Raw genomic sequence first — 22,170 nt, forward strand, 5'->3', positions numbered from 1 at the left:
ACGTCAAGAACATTCGAGTCGCACTATCCAGAATTGTCCGCCACATGTGGCCCGACGGCGATACTGTACTTGGCGACATAGGAAACATGTTCTCACGGGCCAGCCAAGCCCACCTCCTCCTCAGACCCACGTTCATCCCAAGATAACATCCTACCGCTGTCTACTCACTCTCATTATACTGCATCAATACCTGTGCTCCGAGGCGCTCTGTTCGGTGCGACCTGAGTTCCAAATCTTGAGCGTCCACACTGTCGGTGGCTAGGCGACCGTGGACAGCGAAGTTGGATAGCACATCGGAGTCGTGCAGCTCTTCTCATGGTACTTGGCACACGCGCAACATGATACAAATACCAATCTCAGGACTCGTAGTGCTTGTAGCTGGTCTCCTTTTCACCCCGTCTTTACGTTCTTCATCTTGTTCCTGTCGTCTTTGTCATCTCCGTCCTCCGCCGGCATCCTCGAATTCTTCTCCCGGGATTTGACCTCTCGTCAATAATCACACTGCAAAGCACGTTCGTTCCCAGCTACCTCCTCTTTTATGAACTAGCCTCGCCAGTTTTCCTCTCTCGAGCTCATCTACTGGCACATCGCGACCATGAAGGCGACCACACTCACTAATACCCTGCCACTCCTTTTCTTCGGGGCCAAAGCCTTCGCTGTTCCGGTTCTCGACGCTCGCATCAACGTCCTCCAGTCAGCCGTCCTCTTCGATGGCGCCGCATTTCAGTCTCCCTCGGATAGTAGCACCACCGTCGCACAATTGCAGGCCTTCGTCTACCTCCGCCAGATCGATATCTCCTCCCTCGTATCCGCCGCATCTTCGCTCTTCGCGGACACCTTCGGTCTCGACGTCTCTGACGGTGCCACGAATCTCGCAAGCCGTTTAGAGCTTTTTACGGCCATTGGGGAGTCGGGACAAAGTGTAGATTTGACGGTGACTGGGTGTGGGGATGTGGTGTTGGGCAAGACGGACGGACTGGGGAGTAATCTGGGAATGGTGGAGAGGAATGTGACGTTGGGGAGCTGTGATGGAAGCGATACTTTTGCTGCGACGGCGAGTGTGGCTTCTTTCGATAACAGAGACTTCAACACCACCATCTTCAACCATGCACCCACTGGATTTGGTGTCATCTCCGGTATATTCATCCTCTAATTTTGTTCTGGCCCTGGCGACTGTGCTTGCTCCCGATGGCGTTTACTCCGTACTCAAAAAATCTACCCACTCCAGATATCGACGACACTTTGAAAATCACAGGCGTCCTCGACACAGCAACGGCTCTCCAGAACACGTTCCTTAACGACCCGGAACCGATCGCCGGAATGCCCGACGTGCTCTCCTCTCTCCAATCCTCCCTCTCGGACCCCGCCGTCTTCTACATCTCTGGTTCCCCTTTCCAATTATACCCCTTTTTGCACGACTTTATCGACAGCACATACCCCGCCGGACCTATGTGCGTGACCTCGTTTCCCTTTCCGTTCATGATCAACGTTCACATGAACTGATACGCCTATCATGGATCATGGTCATGACAATCATCCATTCGCGGATCAGTTATTTGCAGAACCTGTCGTTCAGCGATATTTCGGGACTGGTTTCTTTCATCACGGACGACGACGAGATTTTCGACTACAAGCTGAGTCAGATCGACAATATCCAGGGGATGTACCCCGCGCGCACGTTCCTCACCATCGGAGACTCGACGCAGAAGGACCCAGAGACCTATGGCGCTGCGTGAGTGATTTCTTGAATTTCTTTTCTTTCAGGTGCAGCACGATGGTTGAATGTAACTGACTCAAATCGCCGTCCGTGCGTTTAGATTCCGTCTCTTCGGATCATCCTTCGTCTCGTGTATCTGGATCCACCTCGTCGACGGCGCGAACAACACTGATGCGCGGTTCGCGGCGGCATTCATTGATGTCCCAGCCACGAATTACAGGCTCTACACGGACGAGGATATAACGAACGGGACGTTGACTGGAATCGACGTCGCTGGGGGTAGTTGCTAGCACTCTCGTCTCACTTCTCCCTTTGTATCGGGTTCTCGTGACAGACTAGTCCCACTTGCTAGTGTCGTATTGGTTCAAAATGCTAAGGATACATACTCGTGTAGCAGTCTCTGGGTACGAATCAATTGTTTTTCTATGCGCACTCGAGGTGTATCAAAGCAACGGTCTGAACTTGTGCACGAGCAATGCACGACTTCGATTCGTCGCAGTCAAGTCACGGTGAGCAAACAATTGCTAGATTACAACCCGATCCAGATCGACGAAATAAAGAGATGCATGTGTGAAGTCAGAATGAGAGACAGGCCCGGTGGAACATACAAGCAATAGCAAAAGCGAAGAATCCAAGACCAGAGACGACAGGGGGAAGGGAGCAGGGGGAGAGATTCGAATCATTATTACGAGTTTGGATGTGAATCAGTATTTCAGGAGATGATTTATCAGGAGGTACCTTGTAACAGCATTGGGTGAGATGAGATAGAGAGAAAGTATTTGAACAGACGAGATATAGCAAGGGTATTTTGCGAGAAAGGTTCGAGATTGAATAAATAAGCGTTTCACAAACAGACAGAGACAGAGAGACACGCGATAGAGGCATAGAGATTCAAAGATCAGGAGAGAGGAGGTAGACTGGCTGAAAGAAGAAACCGAGTAAGGCAAGGACAAAAGCATGGTCATTCATAGGTAAGAGGCGACATTCAAGACATTCCCAATAGAGATACGTAGGTAAACAGAGATATACAGTAGATAGTTTCCAAGGACGTAAGTGCAATGAGCAATCGTCGAAATATGAGATTTTATACATATGATGGAGCTGTGAACGAAAACAGGAGAAACACATCACTCTGAGGACGTCGCCGAGCTCGAGGTAGGGGGAGCTGGCTGCTTCCTAGGCGAGGTGCCAGAGCCACCCAGGGTCTTCATGATACTCGATATCGCAGAACTTGCGATAACGGGTCGACTGCCCTGACGAGCATGTCGTACGGTCGGAGCAGCTGGCGGAGTGGATTGCGTACGTGCATGCTGCATGTTCGAGGTGTGAGGCGTGGAAGGACCGGATTTAAACGGTCTAGTCAGCGTTGGCCCTGGTGCTGGACGACCGAGAGTACGCGAGCGACCATGAGCGGGGTTGAACGAAGTGGTATTCGTGGAAGAAGAGACAACATCCCGAGCCTCCGCCTCTTTACGCTGCGAGAGCGCCTTGGGGGCGTGCATGGATGCTTCAAGCCCGGGTCTATCTGGAGCAAAGAGATCCTTTCGCGGTGGCCGCGCCGATCCTGTGGTCGACTTTGTGGCGCTGTCAGCAGACACAGGCTCCTTCACGGATGGCGATGTGGTAGCTGTAGCAGGATGTTTGGATTCCGTATTATTGCCTGTGAGAGCCGATGGCGACTCCGCCTTAGTCGGTTCAGGCTTCGGCGGAAGGGAGGGGTGAAGAGTGGTGCGAGAAGAGACGATTGTGGAGGGCGTGTGTGTGGACGCTGGAGACGGCTTGCTGGGATATCCATTGTTTACGGTCTTCGCCTGGGGAGTCCTTTCGGAGACACTTTCGATCGCTTTGGGAGGGTTGTCCTCATGTTTGACACCATTGTCTGCCTGCACGTTCGACTTCTCATCAGCAACGTCTGCCGGGAGTACCTTCGGAGAAAGCGCGGCCCCATTCACGGAAGGTGACTTGGACTTGTCGTCGTGTATGGGCAATTGTTTCAACGAGTCGTCCAGAATAGGAGACATCAGCCCCAGCATACCGGCCTCGCTCACGGTCGTCCCCAGTGTACCCGTGGAGTGGACTCCCCAGTCATCCAGGTCGGGTAGCGTATCGTCGTCGTCTCCTGCCCAGTCGATGTGGCTCCCGGGGGTGTGTGGGCGCTCCATGGCGATCGCACGAACGCGCTCGACGAGAGTATCGATGTTGGACTTGATGTCGAAGGTTTGGACGCTCGGACCAGCGGACAAATGAGGTGGCGCGTCCTTGACGAGGCCATGAGGAGATGGTGGGCCACTGGAGGCCTTGCGAGTCATCTGGGGTCTGAGTGCCGCCATAGCAGCCTCGATAGGGATAGGTTTCACGGACGAAGCGAGGGTAGGTTTCGGCTGGTGAGAACGTTTGCGACGAGGTGACTTGGCAGAGCCCAAAGACGCGGATGCAGGATGCCCATCGACGGGGGAAGCGGGTTCGATGTTCAGGGCGGGGGGTTTACGTGTAGAGTTCTGGTGGGAGATACGTCGGGAGGGAAGTTTGGGCTTTGAGGCTGCTGCGTCCGACGAGACGACAGGCCCATCGCTTGGTGCACCGTCTGACTTGGAGTTTGAAAACCCGCGCGGTGTGGTCTCAGAGATAGAGGTTCGCCCGCCACGAGTGCCACCCCGACCGCCTCGCCCTCTATCTCCTCCGCCTCTCCCACCTCGTCCCCTGCCCATCCCTCGAAAGGCCGACCCTTGGTCCGTGCCTCCGCCCCATCCCGCTCTTGGGGTGACGGTTGCCGTGGCTGTCTGTGGCGGACGCGAGGAAAGAGAGGCCATTATGTGGGCCTGGTAGAGCGACGAGATAGGGAGGAGACGGGGAGAAAAATAGTACTAGGAACGGTCGTGGCAGGTAGAGCGATATGGGCTGCTGGTTCAAGAAACGACACTTGTGGTAAACATCCGAGACGTTCCGAACCCGGCCCTTCGGAGAATTACTCACTGGCTTTGGTACAAAGTTACTTTGAAATATTCGAGAAAAAAAACAAGAGGAATAGAAGTTGTGGGTAGGAAGACTGGGCGAGTAATGGGGAAGGCTGTGGGGGGAGGGAAAGAGAGGAGCTGGACCGACACGAGACTTGCCAAAGCAGGTAAGCACGCGCCGCATTCTCGCTTCTTGCCCACGCTCGCGTCCTCCAAGCTCTCTTGCAGCCACCACCATCATGTCCAAAGCATCCCAGCCAGAGCTCAAAAAGGTGCTCATTTATCGTTATAATTTGCTCGCATGCAGAACTAATGTCTTCGCCCTTCAAAGTTTATGGACAAGAAGCTCTTTGTCCATCTACAGGGCGGCCGCAAGGTCAGTGGTACCCTCCGCGGTTACGATCTTTTCCTCAACCTCGTCATCGACGACGCGATTGAGGAGACAACTCCTGCACAAAAGCACCCTATTGGAACTGTCGTACGCCCCGCTATCTTTTCCCGCCGCGAACAATGCTGATCATGCTCTTATTCCTAGGTAATTCGCGGAAACAGCGTCACATCCATGGAAACGCTGGAAAGTCTCCGATAGCGATCTTCACATTCCTCGAATTCTACGATGCCCAAGAAAGACATTCCTGACAAAAGTGCTACCAGGCAATTGGACTGATGAGGGTCAGAGCGTTCGTTGCCCACATGTATATCTTCGCTTTGACAAGGAGCGTCCGAATAGCCATCGGTTTGTACGATTTATCACCCTGCTCCCTGCATTCTGGCAGCGCCGCGATGTCTCTGCACTTCATCTTGTTGTTTCTGCAGTATCACACTCCCGAAATCACTTCCATTCTGCAGTCATGCTCATAGTTTGTGGCGTGGATTCTACCGACGTGAAGTCTGCACAAGCGCTCGCGCCACCGGTACTGCTGGCCTCGCTCTCTCTGTCTCTGCCTTCACACTAGGACAACGGCCACAACCTCATGTCTGATTTTATGCTATCAGTCGGTCCTGACACCCTAGACGTGCTCTAAGTAATAGCTTCTGAACTCTCCGGATGCAACATTGTTGATGGCCGCGAACAGTCTTGTCTTTTGACCACCAAAAATAGCCTCGCAAAATCAACAGCCAGTGTCTTATGTTGCTCACGAAGATAACGGAGTCTCAACGGCTCAGGAAGAACAACTTTAATCTCCAGCTGCGCACTAGGATTCATTCTTTCGTAGCGTAACTCGTAAAAACATGCAAATAAAGTACATATCGGCAGTCCGACAAAACTAAAGTACAAGGTCGTGCGAAAGTAACCACCACAATCACGCACAAAACGTCCTAAATGATAAAAAAGAGCAACGTCCCCTCATCCACGTTATCACCGACTTCGATATCAGTAGGTGTAACGGACTGCACATTGCAAACAAATAACCGAGTCAGCAAAGAAGAGGCGGTCTCACCACAACTGTAAACACTCACAGTCCGGGTTTTCCTTGTCCGTCAGATCATCGAAGGCATGCCTATGCTCGATACGCTCTGCCGCCGGGTCTTCGCTCTCCGCCGCGAGCTGAGCCCGCCTCTTGAGCGCGTTGAGACGCATGAGACGGAGGCGGAGGAAGACGATGGTGACGAGCTGGACGCCGTAGACGACTATGTGGGCGATGAAGGCTTTGACGTAGCGCGGTGCATCGTTGCTTTGGAAGACTGGTTGAATGGAATGAGCGAATGAGTGAGTACACAGGAAGGACAGCCAAGGAGGGCCAGGGATATGACACTGACCTTGGGGTCCGACTGCATTTCCGACTGCCCAGGCACTAGACGGGATGAGAAGTAAATGAGTAATGCGTTAGATGTAGGAGAGGTCTGAGTCGCGTACATGAAGACCATAGACGAAACCATAACCTGCTTCGTACGACCGCCAATATTGTTCGACATAACGGCCAAATTGAGGACAGCGACCGCTCCAAAGCCTTGCGTGCAGCTATAGCCAAGCATAGCGAATCAGCCAGTCGTTCAAACGAACTGCAGTGAAGGATACAGGTACATACTAGAAGGCGATTAGAAGTCCGACTTTTGTGTGGTCATTCGTAGGGACGGCTAGAGGTTGCGGGTCAGAAGGACTACTTCCGAATGTATGATACACACTCACTTATGAACACAATCGTTCCTATAACATTCGGTATGGTATACAGCTACAATGGTAGTCAGACCACTAGCAGAAGACAGGACGACAGCCAGGATAGACTCACGAAGGCAAACATGAGCTTGTTCTTCTTGCAAAGATACGCTGCCGTGAACAAGAAGGTCATAATGACGCCGCCCTGGGCAATCGCGAGTAGATACGTCTGCAACGTTGTGTAGCCCTATGACATTTCATTGAAAGTTAGTCGTAATATGGATTGGGGCATGGGGATCCACGTACAAAGGCACTGATGATCAAGTTGGAAAAAGCACCCAGTCCTCCTGTGGGTAAGGCGTTCGTGAAGGAAATGAGGGTAACGGCCCATACGGTGGGATCAGTGAGAGCCTCAACTAGATAATAAAATACAGCACGTCAGGAATTTTGATATTCGAGAGGAATGGAGATGAGGAGCGCACTCATTTGGTATTTCTACGAGGGCGTGAATGTCAGAGCTGCATAGACATTGGCAATACAAACAGCATACCACATACCTTGAACGTCTTGTTCTGAATACCAGTCTCGTTCTTCCGCACCCGCTCAGTCATAAGTAATCGGTCCTCAAGCGAAAAGCAGCGAGCACGCATGGGAGAGTCGGGCAACCACCATAAGACAAAGCATCCCCAAACAACAGTGATAGCACCGAGAAGCTACGAAGAGTTGATCAGCCAGTGGCAGACAGCGGACAGAAATAAGTGTTGCATACCGTGAATAGTATCTGCCAGTTCTTGAGCACACCATGTTGGATGTGGTAGATCCCATATGCGATGAGACCGCCGACGCATTGTTGGAAGCCATTCATCGAGTAAAAAGCGCCGATGACCAGGGCCTGCTCTTCCCTCGTGTACCACATCGTTGACCTAGCCATTGTGTAAGGTATATGAGCATTATGAGACTGACAACGGAAGAGTGGAGTCACAAAGATGCACCCACATGAAAACGAAGGCAGGCTGGCAGACGCATTCGAAGATCCCCAGGAGTGTTCGGACGATAACGAGGCCAGTGAAGTTGTGGCATGCGGCGGTACAGGCTAGGACGGCACCCCAGGCGGTAATGCTGATGTTCAGATGGCCCCATAGATGAGCTCAATGCAACGTATTGAAGTTTAGAATAAGATACTGACTTGAACGCCAGTAGCTTCGCGATAGGAAGCCGTTGGATTAACCGATTGGCCGGAAATTCCCAGCAGAGGCTGTTGAGCAAAACAGTTCAGTATAGCACACTACACAACGTGCGAGTCATCACATACATTGCGATGTAGACTAGAATGACGGAGACCTTGTTGAGTTCGTAAAACATGAGAAGTCGAGAAAACGTCTACGTACCACATGTGGTCAGCCATGCATACTGCTGCCCGTGAAGCTTCGTGTCTTGTTGGATCCCCATGATGGAGGCAAAGTTCAAGGTCCTGTCTCAAAATGAGGGGTCTGCCATCGAAGTCGCAGAGGGTTATAACGTACCCCTTATCCAAGGTCTGTGCGAAGTACGTGACCACCATAACCACCAAGACGCGCTTATGGATCATCCACCTCAAGCGCCGATTCGTAGCGTCGTCGATAACAACGATGGGTTTGGTCACACCCGCCGCTGTCTCGTTGAAGAACTCAGCGATCTCTGCATCAATCCCTTTCATGGGTGCTGGCAAATAAGTAGCGGTCAGAACACTTCATCCCATGTTAGATAGGATGTCGAGGAGCTAACATACCTTCATCGACTCCTGGAGAACCGCTGCGGAAGGAGAACGTGTCTTTGCTGTCAACATTCTCCCTATGCACAGGGATCTCCGACTGATCCTTAGACTTGTCGAGGGAAGTCATAGTCGTGTTTTCGTGGTTTGAGGTCGTGAAAAATTGTGGGATACGTAGGAAAGAGACAGGAGTGACGTGCAGCTCGCGACGTGTCTGCGATGGAGGAGGATAGGACACCTGCAGAAGCCTCAACAAGCTCAAAACGCTCAGAAGACTCCCATCTTATAACTTGTCTTCTCAAAAGGTCCGCGAATGCCGACAAATTCTGACCAGTGTGACCCCGTGGGGCCCCACACGCGATCGTTCCTGGCACGGCCAATCAACAAAAAGTGAATCGCGGATGTTTACCATCCGGGCTCAGGTCGTTGAAGGTATGAAGCGAAGGAATAAAGTCCGCACAAAACCGGACCACCACGGATGATGAAAATATTAGCGCAGTTGAGTTGTTCCATATCATTGACATAGACGAACATAAGCAACTTAGACACAACCGCTTCGTAAAACGAGCTTCAAAATTCCTCCACTGGAAGCGCGGTCATCTGCCAGGAGAAAGACGACGTACAGAATAATGCCCCCACCTATGGCTCTCGCCTGTCACAACCTGCCAAGATTGTTTTCCCGAACACGAGTCCATTGCCTCACAACAATGCGGTCCGCGGCGGTCCGTCTCGCAGGGCAAACATGTTCTTGAGACGGTCATGTCTTCCAGGGGCCCTTGCTAGATAGCAAATTCCCGTACACTGAAATGAGGCGAGTATGAGGTGCATCAACGACATCGCCCAGATAGTAAGAGCAACCATCATCTCTGAACAGCCCTATTATCCGCGCCCGACTTCATAGTATCACACGAAACGCACCATGTCCGCAGCGAACATCAACCCGAAGAAAGTCGCACTGCTGAAGCAGATCAGAGGCCTCATCGACTGTTTAGTCAATATCAAGGATGAGACTGGAGAGTTCTTGATGACTCTGGAGGATGGCAGAGTCATCGACACGAAGGGTTGGAACGATTGGGAGGTGAGTAGCCCCTATTCACCTTCCAAACAGATCTCGTCTTTGACGCCACACCACTTTGTAGTGGACACATGGAGTAGGACTATACGGCCTCTTGAAGTTCCACGAGATCACAGGAGATGAAGAAGCGCTACGCATCTCCCTTCTCTGGTTCAAGGACCGTTTCGAGATCGGCACGACGAAGAACGTCAACACGATGTCTCCCCTGCTCACTGCAGCATACCTCCACGAAGCCAAGCATGCAGACTACCTCGCACATCTCGATTCATGGGCGGAGTGGGTCATGTACGACATGCCACGGACGGAAGAGGGAGGTCTGCAACACATCACGTACCTCGTCGACAACCACCAGCAACTATGGGACGATACGCTCATGATGACTGTCCTTCCCCTGACGAAGATCGGTCTCGTCTTGGGGCGACAGGAATACATCGAAGAGGCGAAGAGGCAGTTCTTGCTTCATATCAAGTATTTGGCTGACCCGCAGACCGGATTATGGTTCCATGGTACGTCTCCAAAAGCAGATTCGATACGTACAAACATCCTCATGCCCTGTTATGCAGGTTGGACGTTCGACGGCCGTCATCACTTCGGAAAGGCCCTGTGGGGGCGAGGGAACTGCTGGATCACAGTCTCCATCCCAGACTTCATCGAGCTCCTGAAACTACCACCAACGGATGGTGTTCGCCTCTTCCTCACTTCAGCCCTCAAAGCCCAGATCGACGCACTGGTGAAGTATCAAGACCAGTCGACCGGCCTCTGGCATACCATCCTCGACGACCCGACATCGTACCTAGAAGCATCCGCGACGGCCGGTTTTGCGTACGGAATCCTGAAGGCTCTGAGGATGCGTTTGATACCTAAGGAGGAGCGGTATCTGAAGGCGGCGGAGAAGGCGGTGAAGGGCGTGATGGATAATATTTCGGAGAAGGGAGAGTTACAGAAGGTGTCGTTCGGGACGCCGGTGTTTGATGATGCAGAGGAGTACAAGAAGATCCCGTTGACGTCGATGCCTTACGGGCAGTCGCTAGCATTACTGGCACTTACGGAATATTTGCGCACCTTTTTGTAGCTCTAGTCGTCGATTCAGCAGAGGACTTTACATCGTGATGTTTGCAGTGTGGCGCCTGGAGTTTGTATCCTGAATCGCATGGGCAGCTGGGTGCGGTAGAGATAGAATGAGATAGAGCACTGTGTTGCAGCTTTCCTGCCTCAATTATTCGAGTAGACTAAGCAGTAGTATGGAGATGGGCTGGAAAGTCCACCGACAGAGAACGAGGACAAACGGTTTAGAGCGGTGCCACGCTCGGATTTACTTACATGCTTATGTAATCAGCCCGTGCCACTCAACTGCTCTCGGTGAGCGCGACTGACTTGCGTCAGGCCTTTACCTCCTCGTTCTACCACGGCGACTTTGCTGCCATCCGCACCACTATGAGCGCCGCAGACGACTTCCTTGCTGACCTCGACGGTCTCTCTGACAATGATGACGAAGACCAGCCCGTCGAAGAAGGAGCCCTCGAAGACCTCGCCACACAGCCCACTGGCAGCAATGGCAACAACCCCCTCAAACGCAAGGCCTCAGGCTCTGACGCCGAAATGTCGGACGCAGACGATGGAGAAGCTCCAGACGAAGAGGCTGAGGGGAAGGCCAGAGGAGGAGGGTTGGTTTTGGATGGAGGTGTGAAGCCTGCGGAAGAACTGGATGCGGAGGATGTGCAGTTGATGGAGTTGGGGAGGGTCGAGGACGTGAAGGAGGTGGCGAAGTTGGAGGGGAGTAAGAGGATGAATGATATTTTGAAGGTATGTCTGTGCTACCTGCTACCGTCAAGAGTTCAGCGAAGTCTTGACCTTCGCGGCATGTCTAGGAAATCGAGAAGTACCAGGCCAACCCGTCTTCAATGGACACGATTTCATTGCCTATACACTCCAATCCAGAATACAATCTAATTGTCCAGGCGAATAACCTGTCAGTGGATGTAGACAACGAGATTCTTGTCGTTCACAAGGTGCGTTCTCCTGCCCTTCCCAACGAGTAAACAGATCACACATTGAAACCACGGTCTCCACAGTTCATCCGGGACCATTATGCTCCCAAATTCCCTGAGCTGGAACAGCTGGTCGCCGATCCTGCCATGTACATTCGCTCCGTGCGCGTCCTGGCTAACCACGAGGTGCGTCCAAATTCTTCTTGACCAAGGCACTCTTCAGCGAAACGAGACTGGAAGTAGCTAATGGTGTGTGTGCTCATCCAGGACCCAACGAAAGTCGAACTGCAAGGCGTCCTCCCTCCCGCAATTATCATGAGTGTCCTCGTCACCGCGACGACCACCTCCGGCCAGCCACTAGAGGAAGCCAACTGGAAGTCGGTCGAACGAGCCTGTGACCTGGCCGATCGACTGGAGGAGGCGCGCAAAAAGGTGTGTTCCTTCTGCATGCTGTTCCATGTCATAGTACACCGTCCAGCTTGGAATCGAAACACTCATATAATTGGACTTTGTTGCCGTGTTCGACGTGATAGATTTTCATGTACGTCAGTTCACGAATGAACGTTCTCGCACCGAACCTATCAGCCATCGTGGGCACAACTACAGCGGCCAAACTCCTCGGTGTCGCAGGCGGACTCAGCGGACTCGCTAAGATGCCCGCTTGTAACGTTCACGTATGTTTTCTCTCGTATCCCTCTCTCTCTCTCTCTCTCTCTCTCCTTCCCTCTCTATTTACCCACGCGATGCTGACACCCACGCGTACGACAGCTTCTGGGCGCACAGAGGAAGATCACCGCCGGTTTCTCGACGGCCACACAACGTCGGCACACCGGCTTCGTCTACCAGTCCGAACTCGTCCAACAAACGCCAGCAGAATACCAGCTCAAGCTCCAGCGCACAATCGGTGCCAAGGCCGTCCTGGCCGCTAGGATGGACCTGGAGAGGAACAAACGCGACGGCGAGTCCCCTTCTCTTCCTGCGCTGTGTCGTTTATGTTTACTAATGTACGTGATTTATATTTTTGGGGCCGGGGTATACAGGGAGCTACGGTGAAGAACTACGAGAGAAGATCGAGAAACGTTTGGATCGATTGACCGCGCCTCCACCCTCCAAAGTCGTCAAGGCCCTCCCACTGCCTAACGACGGCCCCAAGAAACGTCGTGGCGGTAAACGGTGCGTTTGAATCCCTCTCCTCTCTCCCTCCCTCCCTCTCCTCGACTTGCACCTCCCTCGAGTACTGATTTCTGCCCTCAGAGCACGCAAAGCGAAAGAAGCCTACGCGCAGACCGAGCTCCGCAAACTCTCGAACCGGATGGCGTTCGGCGAGGCCGAAGAAGAGGTCGGCGCGTTCGACGAGACGAAGGGACTGGGCATGATTGGGGTGTCTACGGGCAAAGTGCGCGCGAGCCAGGGCGAGACGAAGAGCAAGGGTGCGTTTTATATACTCTCCTCTCCTCTCCTCACTTCTCCTCACTTTCCTTCACTTCACGTCACTTCTCCTCACTTCACGTCACCTTTGTTTTGTCTCGCTCCATCCCGTGAAACTGAAACTGACTTGCATTTTCATTTTTATTCTTTCGTGGTCGTATGTAGCCAAAATGTCGAAAGCGAACAAGCTACGAACCGCGGCGCTCACCAGGGCCGCACAGGGCGCACAAACCTCGGGTACCGCGTCTTCCTTGGTCGTCACCCCCGTCCAAGGTAAGCTCACGATACAGCCCATCATCTCTGTCAAGTTCCGACCTCACACTTTTTGGGTCGATCTATTTTCAGGCTTCGAGCTTTCAAATCCTGCGGCGAGGGCGGCGCGCGTCAAAGAGGCGAACGAGCGTTGGTTCGGCGGCGGGACGTTCTCGTTCGTTGGGCAGAAGGGGTCTTGAGCCAATCATGAGCCAGACGGGTGTGCCCGGCGCGCCTTTCCGCTCGTCCGTTCGGGTTCGAGTTTTCGTTTGCTGTCTTCTCCTTTCGCTGTTGTTTCTTTGATGTGACGACTCGGATGCTTATGTTCACGCTTGTAATGTTATACGTGCTGATTCCTGATCGGAACCATGGAGAAACATGATGCATATAATGTAGCGGTGTAAAGTGCGGATGAAATGCTCGGTTATAATCGTACACAACGGATGGATAAAACGACCTCGTCAACAGCAACTCGACTCAAGAAGAACACAGCGGTATCATACTATGCGGACTAACACAACTGACGAGGCAAGAAAAAAAGAGACAAAGATGCGAGAAGGACGAAATTGGGTTTAGGCCTGCCCTGGGTGGGCGGTGGCGACGGTATCGCCGGTGACGACGCTCTGTGAGACATCGATGAAGCCCGCTGCTTTCTTCGGGTCCGACATCTTTGACCGCTTGGAGTGGTAATCCCTGATAGCGGCGCGGATTGCGTCTTCGGCCAACACTGCAATTTGAGATTATATAGTCAGTGACCATGCCCCCTAGCCCCTGAGAGGAGTGAGAAAGGATGAGAGAAAAGGAAACGCACTTGAACAATGGAGCTTGACTGGTGGGAGCGCGAGCTCTTTTGCGATCTCTGTGTTCTTGATTTTGCCGGCCTCCTCGAGGGAGAGGCCCTTGACGCGCTCGGTCATGTATGATGAGGATGCGATGGCGCTGCCACAGCCGAAGGTTTTAAACTTGACATCGGAGATGATGCCGTCCTCGTTGACGCGGATTTGGAGCTTCATAACGTCTCCGCATCTGTGGGACGAAGATGAGTCAGCGTGTGACGACAGGGGGAAAAAAGGAGAATGAAGTCGGGTGCGGTCGCTATCACACGCGAGAGATGGGGCTCCTTCAGCGAGGAATGTGTACTCACGCAGGTGCACCGACAAGACCGGTTCCAACGTCCTTGTCAGCCTTGGGTAATGAGCCAACCTGTGCGTACAAACGAGAGAGAGATTGTCAGATAACAGAGCTAGAAAGAGAGACGAGGGTGGATGACGCACGTTTCGTGGCTTCTCATAGTGTGAGATGACTTTTTCGTGGTATCCACGGGCGAGCGCAGGGCGGGCAGCTACTCTGCTTACAGCTGCAGCTGCAGAGGTAGAGGGGCGCGCAGACGCGCGAAGGACAGACTTTGCGACGGCAGAGCGAAACATTTGTGGGATGAATGCGGTGATGGCGGAGTGAGTTGGTGGTTGCGGTGGAAGAGACGGGAAAAAGGGCTGAGCTCGTTTGGGAGAACGTGATGGTATATAAGACGCGGCGGTGGAGCTCGGGCCAATCGCACGGCACCGGCACTCCCAGCCAATCACAGCGCGAGCGGAGGCTGCGAACGAGCGTTCCGCCTGCCTCTTTGGGACACAGCCAATGGGATGTGGGACGCTGTCCTGCCGAGAGTCGCCGTTATCTGATAAGTAACCACCGAAATCCGACGCGTTCGGTGCCCCTTGCCGCTCTTCAACGACGCGTATACTCGCGGCCAATCACTGCGCTCTCTGCTGAACAAAGGCTGGAACTGTTGCTTGTGTATTTGATTTCGACCTTCGCGTGTCAATCCGAACATAGTGTGGCCCATTTTCAGCTACTATCGTCAACCATGTCTCGAAACAACAACTCAGCCATGGACATCCCGCCGACTGCACGTGCAATCGCACTCCTCATTGCCTCCACCCCCGCAGTGCAAGACGCACAAATAGGCGTCCTGCAGCAGCTGCTAGAGTTTTCCCATCGTTACACATCCCAGGTGCTCTCTGACGCGTTGGTCTACGCGGATCATGCGGGACGATCAAATAAGATCGAGGCAGAGGACGTGAGCCTTGCGGTGCAGGCAAGGGTAGGCTGGGAGTTCGGAGGCAGAGTGCCGAAAGACGTTCGTATCCTTTCTCCATTCCTTTTGATGTCATCTGGGTTTCTCCTTTCTCTCCGAGCTATGCATGCGTTATACAACAATGCTAATTTAAATTGCGTGATAATAAACAGTTCATCACCTCCCTCGCAACCCAAACAAACGCCCAACCCCTCCCCTCCGTCCCCGAAACCTTCGGCCTCCGCCTCCCACCCTCCCCCGACTGCCTCACCTCCGTCGACTTCGACCTCCACCCCAACCGGCCCCCTCCCGCCATCAAACAATACGACGAGGAGATCGAGGAAATAGAGGAGTCAGGCTCGGAAGACGACGACGAGGACATGGAGCCTGCGCAGATTCCGTCGCATCCACACCCTCAATCTCAGGGGTATGGGTATGGCCAAGGTCAGGGGATGGGGATGGGAATGGGTCAGGCTCCACCGCAGATGCAGAGGCAGGATAGTGGGATTATGATGAATCCCGTGAGCGCGGTGCATACGCCCTCGGACGTTGATATGATCGGCGTGGAGGACGTGCTCGGTGGTGGGCGCAACGCCGGAGCAGTAGGGTTGGGCATAAGCGGCGTGCAGGCCATTCCGCAAGAAGCGGAGGAAGGAAGTGATGAAGAGGACGGGTTGTTCGGTGGTGAGGGTGGGGACGATGAGGAGAGTGGCGGTGAGGAGGGCTTGGAGGAGGTTCCGACGCCTGCGCCCGGTGGGGCACCGACTCCGAATGGGGTGAAGAGGAAATTGGTGGAGGATGATGATTATGATTGATCAAGTTCTTTGAGTCTGCGCTGTGTTGTGTTATTCTGTCGATGTTCGTGCTTGTACATTTATATATTTATCTTGCGGATTCGGCGCTCTAGGCCTTCAACTATCGACGACTCGTCAAGAAGACGGATCCATGTTGTAATATTTGAAAGGTCTATGATATATAAAACGCCGACCCCCGACCACAGGACCGAAAAGAAAAACAAAGCTACCCGAGCAGACAGCGATCCAAATAATAAAAATCCTTGCTCCCTGCAGTTCAAAGAACACCAGCAATATACATCTGCAACACAATCGCGAACAACACCGCAAATACACCCATAATCACGATCAACACCGTCGGCCAAGCTGCAAACGTCATACGTCAGCATTACGGCCAAATCACCAGGTAAAGGGCGTAGGAGAGAGCAAACGTACATGAATCCCCGAGTCCGTTCGGTATCGAGACTACGCGCACCGTGCTGTCCGCGCTTCCTGAGACGAGAAGACTCGAGCTTGGGTTGAAACGGAGCATTGTTGAGGGGAGTTCGTGGGCTTTGAGGATCGTTAGGAGAGGCTGGACAGAACGTTAAGTGTATCAGCTCGATAGAAATAGAAAGAGGAGTTGATTTATGGGAAGAGTACGCACGACTAGTGTCCAAGAGTCCAATACACCGACTGAACAATCCGACGAACCGAATGCTATCCATTTACCGTTCGGACTGTAATAAGGCATAGAACATCGGCCGTCAATAACTACTCACGCATGACCGTAACGTCGAACTTCCAAGGTAGAAGGAGTTGCATACCTGATATCAAACGACGCAACCCCCTTGTCTCCCACCTTCCTCACCCTATCCGCCTTCCACCCATCCGCATTCACATGCCACTTCACGATATACGCCCTCTTCGGTGCCGTCTTCACTCCCTTCTTCCTCGGTAATGTCGCGTTCAGGACGGTGTAGAATACGCGGGGCTCGAGAGGGTGAAAGGCGGAGGCGCGGAAGGAAGCGATGGCGTCGGGGCCGGCACCGGGGAGTTTGGGGGAGGCGATGGTGAGGAGGAGGGTGTAGGGTGCTGGGTCGGCGTCCGAGGAGGTGGAGGTTTCTTTGGATTTGCCTTTTTCGGAGTTTGATGAAGGAGGGGACGGAGATGAGGGGAGGGAGTAGACTAGAAGGTTGAGCTTTGTAGTGACTACGAGCTATGTGGTTGGAGGTGGATGGTCATTACGGTTGATGGATGGGGGCGAGGAGCAGGATGCGTCAATGGGACGTACTAAGGAATCTGAGAAGGAGACGTCGTAGATTTCGCCTTTGTCTAGGCGGATTGATGTAGGTTTGAGCTCAGGGAAGGTGAATACCGTCAACTGTGTAGTGTACGTATAAAGTCGACTTCGGTGAGCAGGAGTGACATCTGTGAGCGAAACAGAAGTCACGTACTTCTTGTGTACCCGCCACAGCGAGGTAACGACCATCTGGAGAGAATGCGGTGACACGCTGGGTGGAACCTCAGGCCAATCGTTAATGCACATATCTAGAAGACGAACATACTTGGTAGTCCTCCTCGTCTTTCATACTCAGTGTTCCGCGCATAGTGTCAAACTTCAACCTTCATTAGCAGAACATAAGTCATCCATCAGACAACGCTCACAAACCTAGAGCAGGTAGCAATATAATACGCACCTCATCCGCTCGATATTATAAAACCGACAGTTCTGATTCTCCCCCTTCTGGACCTTGTCCACCGCGCTATTCACGCCACACACCACTTTCCGTTCCTTCTCGACGCGTTAGAGACATTGCAGATCATAACTGTAGGATAACAGATGGTATATACCTCTGGATGTGCAGCCATGCTCATCGGCGCGTCCTCGCCACTCCCGAGTTCGGTCTCGTCTACGAGCTTCAGGTTGAGAGTCTCATCCATCGCGTAGAGCCTCTATCGCGTCATTCAAGCAACGTTAAACGGCACAGAATCAGCATCTGGACCATAGACACGTCAATGGAGTATGGAAGGGACCTACCAACTTATTCTTGATACCACTCTTCGTCGTACCACCTCCGCCGCCGAGAACGAGCTCATACGGCGAGAGAAACGCAGCGGAATAGACGGGGAAGCTCGCGAGCGCATGGGCTACATGTCGGGCGCGCATCTAGTTCAATAACCGATTATTCTGCACGAGAGCAGAGAGACTATGTTGCAGTTATGTGCAGAAGCGAAGGTTAGTGTTGTTGGCCTGTTGTTGTGAGGGAAGGCGCGTCCACGTCGTCGACGTCACGCTCGGCGAGTCGCGACGGACCAGAACATGATTCCCGATCGCCATGTTCCCGTCGTATGGCGTTGTTCTGTAAACGGAGGCAATGACGGTCATAATGTCATGGACCGGCTATTTGGCAGACGCAAACGTTCCTGCAACCGCGCTTTGCATGCTTGCTCCTCCGTTCCTGCCTCGGGTTATCTATCCTTCCCTTGTCCTTTCCCTGCAGTCTACATACCTATACCCGCTAGTCTACTCCGGTTATAGTCGAGCTCTTGTCCGAGCTCGTAGATTGACGAGCTACGATGTCGCCTCTTTCTAATGCTATGAACCTGATAATCGGCAATAGCAATAGCACTCGCGCTCCCTTCCCCGAACTAATGAACTCGACATCCTGGCACATTTTCTCGGGCCTGGAAGATATTGGCGCGGGATTCGGATTCCCTAATCTCTCTAGAAGCACCGTCGCGGGTATCAGTGCCGCAATCGCTGGCAATATGCTCATTAGTCTGGCGTTGAACCTACAGAAGCTGGCGCATCGGAGGTTGGAGAGGGAATGGGAGGAGCGGAACCCCTGGGCTGAGGAACATGCTAATGGGATGGAGCTAGATGGTGATGGTGAAGAAGATGAGGGTGACGGTGTGGATGGGGCTAGTGAGGGGAGTAGTGTGAGGACTGAAAGAGCTGTGAGGAGGGATGACGTTGATGATCGAGATAGGGCTGGGAATGAGGAGGAAGAGAGACGGAGTGTTGATGAGTTGTTGTTTAGAGAGTCGGAAGCTTGGAAGTCGCCACCTTCGACTGCATCGTTGACACTCTCACCGCTGCCGTCTCACCTTCAACCGGGCACTATAACGAATGCGGACGTCGACATCAATTCACAACCATTTCCTGCCGTTTCGGTCGTGCCTTCGCCCCTGGCCACGCCTCCCATTCAGCCCCAAAATGGACACCGCTCGTACGGTGCCATCGTCACTGAAGTTCCTACCGAAAATGTCAGTGTTGCGTCAAATGGTCATGATGCTGATGAAGGTGGAAGGGGACAGGCTAGGAAGGGATTGAGAACTTTGTTGAGGTGGAGGCCGACACGGAAAGTTAAAGCAGTGAATGGGAACGGAGAGACGCATGAGAGATTGAAGACGGTAGGTGAAGAGGATCCTCTGCTTGAGGATCATGAAGAGGAAGGTGAGAACGGGAATGTTATGAATGAGGAGGGTAGGGAATCAGAATCGAGATACCTAAAATCAAAGCTCTGGTATGTCTTTATTCTATCCCGTTCAAAGTACCGACTCTGTAATCTTATGTTAACTGTTCTGTGCGTGTCTAGGTGGTGCGGCTTCTTGCTCATGAACATTGGTGAATGTGGCAACTTCATCTCCTACGCGTACGCGCCTGCGTCTATCGTAGCCCCACTCGGAACAGTATGTGTTGAACATATAATGTTACCCATTCTTCAAAATCATGCTCTGATGCATCTTCTCGATAGTTCGCTCTGATAGCGAATTGCGTCTTCGCTCCTCTCATCCTCAAAGAACGTTTCCGTAAGGTACGGACTCTATTTTCCACCGTCCGCTCATAACTCCTGTCATAAGTTCACGTCTTACCTCCTTGAATCAAACTCGCGTACACAGCGCGACCTATTCGGCATAACTCTCGCCATAATCGGTGCAATCACGGTCGTCCTCTCCTCCAACACCTCCGAAACCCGCCTTTCACCTTCCGGCCTCATCAAAGCTATCTCTCAACGTGCATTCCTCGTATATTCCCTCGTATACGTCACGGCTGCGGTCGTCCTTGCTGGCCTGTCGAGGGGACGGTTAGGGAGGCAGTATGTGTTTGTGGACGTTGGATTGTGTGCTCTATTCGGTATGTCTAGTACTCGGGAGGCACTTTTGGTCTCTATGCATTTGACTGACTCGGTTGTGTATATATTTTGGTCATATTTGCACAGGTGGATTTACAGTATTGGCGACCAAGGGCGTATCGACACTGCTCACGATGGAGTGGATAAAAATCTTCACGGAATGGATAACGTATCCTATCCTTGCGGTATGCAAAACAACTATCATTTCAGCGAAGTTACTGAAAGATCTAAATATGGGTACGACACATTTGTAACAGGTCTTGATAGGTACTGGAGTCGGTCAAATCAAGTATCTTAATCGTGCACTCATGCGATTCGACGCGAAAGTGCGCACAATACTTCTCTAACACAATTTCACCCTCGTTCACTGAGTTGACCATTACTTTCTTTTCTGTGGAACTCCGTCTTACCCCCCCAAATTCATTAATTGCACATCCCGCACCACCGTATCACACTCATATCAACACCACACACCCACAGGTCGTCATCCCGATCCAATTCGTCCTCTTCAACCTCTCCGCGATAACAGGCTCCGCCATCCTCTACCGCGATTTCGAAAAAGCGCAGTTCCACCAGTTCGTGACGTTCGTCTACGGGTGTGGAGCCACCTTCGCCGGCGTGTGGGTCATCGCTTGGGACCCGAATTCGTCGTCGTCGTCGAGGAGCGCGTCAAATAATTCCAGATCGAGGACTGCGCCTGCTTCTGGAGCGGAAGACGGGGATCGACTGGCTGAGGAAGGGGGTGCGGAGTTGGAGATATCGATGGCCGTTGGAAGGGGGGCTGGGGCGGATGGTGGTGCGGGTGCGGGTGCGGGCGCAGGGCAAACCGCGCCTGGGAGCGTGGCGAGTAGCTATGGGAGGAGGCAGAGGACGGGAAGTATGGGGAGGAGGAAGGGGATTATGGGTGTGTTCGATTTGATGGAAGGGGAGGAACTCGATGTTGGAGCGGTCGGGAGTATGCCCGTGCTGAGGACGAGACATTCGGCGATCAGTTTGGTGGGAATTTCGCCTGCGCAGGTACGTTTTTTCACAGTTCGGTTCGAGTCTGTTTATTATCAGGGAGCTCGCTTTGTGATTGGCGGAGGCTTTGGTTCGCATCGCTACCAATGCTCCTCCTTCTTTGATCTATAATTGCCCGTTGCCATTTCACGGGACGTAGAGCTGACAGGTTCTGTTCGGTTCGTTTATTATAGCGGCTGCTCCTCGTACACACTCCTCCGCGGGACGACGACATTTGGTCATACTCCGGCTCCTCACCACACCAGGACGTCGAACGCGGGGTGACAGCCACTCCAAGCACGTCAGGCCAAGGGTTGGAGTCGCGAAGAAGGGCGGTTAGCTGGGTGGGAGAGGAACGGGGAGGGTCTAACAGCCCACATGCGTACGGACGACAGGGCGGCCGGAGGGCGCTTCGGTCGTCGTTACCTGCGCCTCCGGCTGGGATGAGGAACGCAACTGCGAGTGTTGGGAGCCCCGGTCAGCCTACGAGGACGCGGACGAGGTCTTCGACGAGAGAGAGGGCAGAAGGGAGCGAGGGTGGGAGTAGGCGCAGTAGTAGATCGAGGAGCTAGGACTTTCGTAGCGGCACAAGGACCTTGGAATGCATGATGTACTAGAGGTGTAGGAGTATAGTATGTTCCAGACGCAATACATTATTCACTACTGATCGTGGTGCTGCGTTACAGCAGTTGGTGCGAGTGTTCTCAATGGATGATGAGCTCATTCGGCTCGTCGTCGGGGGATGGGATCATTCTTCGAGGCATAACTTGGGCAGACACTGCTTACTCAGGAAATTGAGGCGCCTAGCGGAGCTGTGCGGTAGTTATGGATGTATGTCCAGGTCTTGCCTAGCGTTTGATCTTATGGAGTGCACATCAGTGGAGAGTTGGTGACGGATTTAGAGCACAAATTCGTCTGCT

The 22,170-nt window shown here is 52.9% G+C and overlaps 10 protein-coding genes across 10 annotated transcripts; 6 read left to right on the forward strand and 4 right to left on the reverse strand.

The window, feature by feature from the left end:
- Positions 1-555: 555 nt before the first annotated feature.
- Positions 556-2,147, forward strand: STEHIDRAFT_95076 (uncharacterized protein). Its single transcript, XM_007302738.1, has 4 exons — positions 556-1,136; positions 1,229-1,451; positions 1,553-1,732; positions 1,818-2,147. The coding sequence occupies exons 1-4, from the start codon at positions 596-598 to the stop codon at positions 2,005-2,007; spliced, it is 1,134 nt and encodes a 377-aa protein (XP_007302800.1). The 5' UTR covers positions 556-595; the 3' UTR covers positions 2,008-2,147.
- A 697-nt stretch (positions 2,148-2,844) lies between these two features.
- Positions 2,845-4,527, reverse strand: STEHIDRAFT_130085 (uncharacterized protein; the record flags this gene model as incomplete). The annotated part of the gene is made up of 1 exon (XM_007302739.1): positions 2,845-4,527. The coding sequence occupies one exon, from the start codon at positions 4,525-4,527 to the stop codon at positions 2,845-2,847; it is 1,683 nt and encodes a 560-aa protein (XP_007302801.1).
- A 380-nt stretch (positions 4,528-4,907) lies between these two features.
- On the forward strand, positions 4,908-5,516 carry STEHIDRAFT_167472 (like-Sm ribonucleoprotein; the record flags this gene model as incomplete). Its single annotated transcript, XM_007302740.1, has 3 exons — positions 4,908-4,943; positions 5,003-5,149; positions 5,207-5,516. The coding sequence occupies 3 exons, from the start codon at positions 4,911-4,913 to the stop codon at positions 5,258-5,260; spliced, it is 234 nt and encodes a 77-aa protein (XP_007302802.1). The 3' UTR covers positions 5,261-5,516.
- Positions 5,517-5,858: 342 nt separating this feature from the next.
- STEHIDRAFT_167473 (MFS general substrate transporter) lies at positions 5,859-8,655 on the reverse strand. The gene is made up of 17 exons (XM_007302741.1): positions 8,538-8,655; positions 8,293-8,470; positions 8,158-8,240; positions 8,082-8,094; positions 7,956-8,024; positions 7,766-7,888; positions 7,539-7,692; positions 7,327-7,482; positions 7,252-7,264; positions 7,076-7,185; positions 6,903-7,016; positions 6,803-6,845; positions 6,702-6,750; positions 6,530-6,634; positions 6,433-6,467; positions 6,133-6,357; positions 5,859-6,063 (listed from the first exon to the last, which is right to left on the reverse strand). The coding sequence occupies exons 1-17, from the start codon at positions 8,647-8,649 to the stop codon at positions 6,047-6,049; spliced, it is 1,599 nt and encodes a 532-aa protein (XP_007302803.1). The 5' UTR covers positions 8,650-8,655; the 3' UTR covers positions 5,859-6,046.
- A 783-nt stretch (positions 8,656-9,438) lies between these two features.
- On the forward strand, positions 9,439-10,666 carry STEHIDRAFT_55062 (glycoside hydrolase family 105 protein; the record flags this gene model as incomplete). The annotated part of the gene is made up of 3 exons (XM_007302305.1): positions 9,439-9,597; positions 9,659-10,100; positions 10,158-10,666. The coding sequence occupies 3 exons, from the start codon at positions 9,439-9,441 to the stop codon at positions 10,664-10,666; spliced, it is 1,110 nt and encodes a 369-aa protein (XP_007302367.1).
- A 362-nt stretch (positions 10,667-11,028) lies between these two features.
- STEHIDRAFT_55524 (Nop domain-containing protein) lies at positions 11,029-13,462 on the forward strand (the record flags this gene model as incomplete). The annotated part of the gene is made up of 10 exons (XM_007302340.1): positions 11,029-11,397; positions 11,463-11,603; positions 11,667-11,768; positions 11,850-12,014; positions 12,116-12,256; positions 12,351-12,544; positions 12,627-12,755; positions 12,837-13,012; positions 13,176-13,283; positions 13,356-13,462. 10 exons carry the CDS (start codon positions 11,029-11,031, stop codon positions 13,460-13,462), a joined length of 1,632 nt encoding a protein of 543 aa, XP_007302402.1.
- Positions 13,463-13,834: 372 nt separating this feature from the next.
- On the reverse strand, positions 13,835-14,689 carry STEHIDRAFT_54747 (FeS cluster assembly scaffold IscU; the record flags this gene model as incomplete). The annotated part of the gene is made up of 4 exons (XM_007302285.1): positions 13,835-13,989; positions 14,074-14,288; positions 14,407-14,465; positions 14,537-14,689. 4 exons carry the CDS (start codon positions 14,687-14,689, stop codon positions 13,835-13,837), a joined length of 582 nt encoding a protein of 193 aa, XP_007302347.1.
- A 464-nt stretch (positions 14,690-15,153) lies between these two features.
- Positions 15,154-16,154, forward strand: STEHIDRAFT_54992 (TFIID-domain-containing protein; the record flags this gene model as incomplete). Its single annotated transcript, XM_007302302.1, has 3 exons — positions 15,154-15,402; positions 15,513-15,739; positions 15,998-16,154. The coding sequence occupies 3 exons, from the start codon at positions 15,154-15,156 to the stop codon at positions 16,152-16,154; spliced, it is 633 nt and encodes a 210-aa protein (XP_007302364.1).
- A 159-nt stretch (positions 16,155-16,313) lies between these two features.
- STEHIDRAFT_76896 (WD40 repeat-like protein) lies at positions 16,314-18,386 on the reverse strand. The gene is made up of 10 exons (XM_007302379.1): positions 18,154-18,386; positions 17,967-18,068; positions 17,813-17,907; positions 17,681-17,738; positions 17,570-17,626; positions 17,407-17,496; positions 16,940-17,331; positions 16,780-16,852; positions 16,569-16,707; positions 16,314-16,499 (listed from the first exon to the last, which is right to left on the reverse strand). The coding sequence occupies exons 1-10, from the start codon at positions 18,280-18,282 to the stop codon at positions 16,411-16,413; spliced, it is 1,224 nt and encodes a 407-aa protein (XP_007302441.1). The 5' UTR covers positions 18,283-18,386; the 3' UTR covers positions 16,314-16,410.
- Positions 18,387-18,603: 217 nt separating this feature from the next.
- Positions 18,604-21,893, forward strand: STEHIDRAFT_167478 (DUF803-domain-containing protein). The gene is made up of 8 exons (XM_007302742.1): positions 18,604-19,642; positions 19,715-19,808; positions 19,874-19,933; positions 20,019-20,253; positions 20,339-20,436; positions 20,509-20,577; positions 20,732-21,268; positions 21,445-21,893. The coding sequence occupies exons 1-8, from the start codon at positions 18,693-18,695 to the stop codon at positions 21,820-21,822; spliced, it is 2,421 nt and encodes an 806-aa protein (XP_007302804.1). The 5' UTR covers positions 18,604-18,692; the 3' UTR covers positions 21,823-21,893.
- Positions 21,894-22,170: the final 277 nt, after the last annotated feature.

The sequence above is a fragment of the Stereum hirsutum genome (genome assembly GCF_000264905.1).
Source record: "Stereum hirsutum FP-91666 SS1 unplaced genomic scaffold STEHIscaffold_5, whole genome shotgun sequence".
Lineage (NCBI taxonomy): Eukaryota > Fungi > Basidiomycota > Agaricomycetes > Russulales > Stereaceae > Stereum > Stereum hirsutum.

Bases quoted from the DNA above. Each gene is read 5' to 3' on its own strand.
- STEHIDRAFT_76896 (XM_007302379.1), bottom strand. From the start codon at position 18,282: ATGCGCGCCCGACATGTAGCCCATGCGCTCGCGAGCTTCCCCGTCTAT. The intron at 18,069-18,153 runs GTAGGTCCCTTC...ATGACGCGATAG, and splicing joins GTGGTATCAAGAATAAGTTG to AGGCTCTACGCGATGGATGA. The intron at 16,708-16,779 runs GTGCGTACTCTT...CGTTCTGTCCAG, and splicing joins TGGACTCTTGGACACTAGTC to CCTCTCCTAACGATCCTCAA.
- STEHIDRAFT_167478 (XM_007302742.1), top strand. From the start codon at position 18,693: ATGTCGCCTCTTTCTAATGCTATGAACCTGATAATCGGCAATAGCAAT. The intron at 20,578-20,731 runs GTGCGCACAATA...ACACACCCACAG, and splicing joins TCATGCGATTCGACGCGAAA to GTCGTCATCCCGATCCAATT. The intron at 21,269-21,444 runs GTACGTTTTTTC...CGTTTATTATAG, and splicing joins TGGGAATTTCGCCTGCGCAG to CGGCTGCTCCTCGTACACAC.
- STEHIDRAFT_95076 (XM_007302738.1), top strand. From the start codon at position 596: ATGAAGGCGACCACACTCACTAATACCCTGCCACTCCTTTTCTTCGGG. The intron at 1,452-1,552 runs GTGCGTGACCTC...TTCGCGGATCAG, and splicing joins ACATACCCCGCCGGACCTAT to TTATTTGCAGAACCTGTCGT. The intron at 1,733-1,817 runs GTGAGTGATTTC...CCGTGCGTTTAG, and splicing joins CCAGAGACCTATGGCGCTGC to ATTCCGTCTCTTCGGATCAT.
- STEHIDRAFT_167473 (XM_007302741.1), bottom strand. From the start codon at position 8,649: ATGACTTCCCTCGACAAGTCTAAGGATCAGTCGGAGATCCCTGTGCAT. The intron at 8,241-8,292 runs GTACGTTATAAC...ATTTTGAGACAG, and splicing joins GCACAGACCTTGGATAAGGG to GACCTTGAACTTTGCCTCCA. The intron at 7,017-7,075 runs GTACGTGGATCC...GAAATGTCATAG, and splicing joins ACTTGATCATCAGTGCCTTT to GGCTACACAACGTTGCAGAC.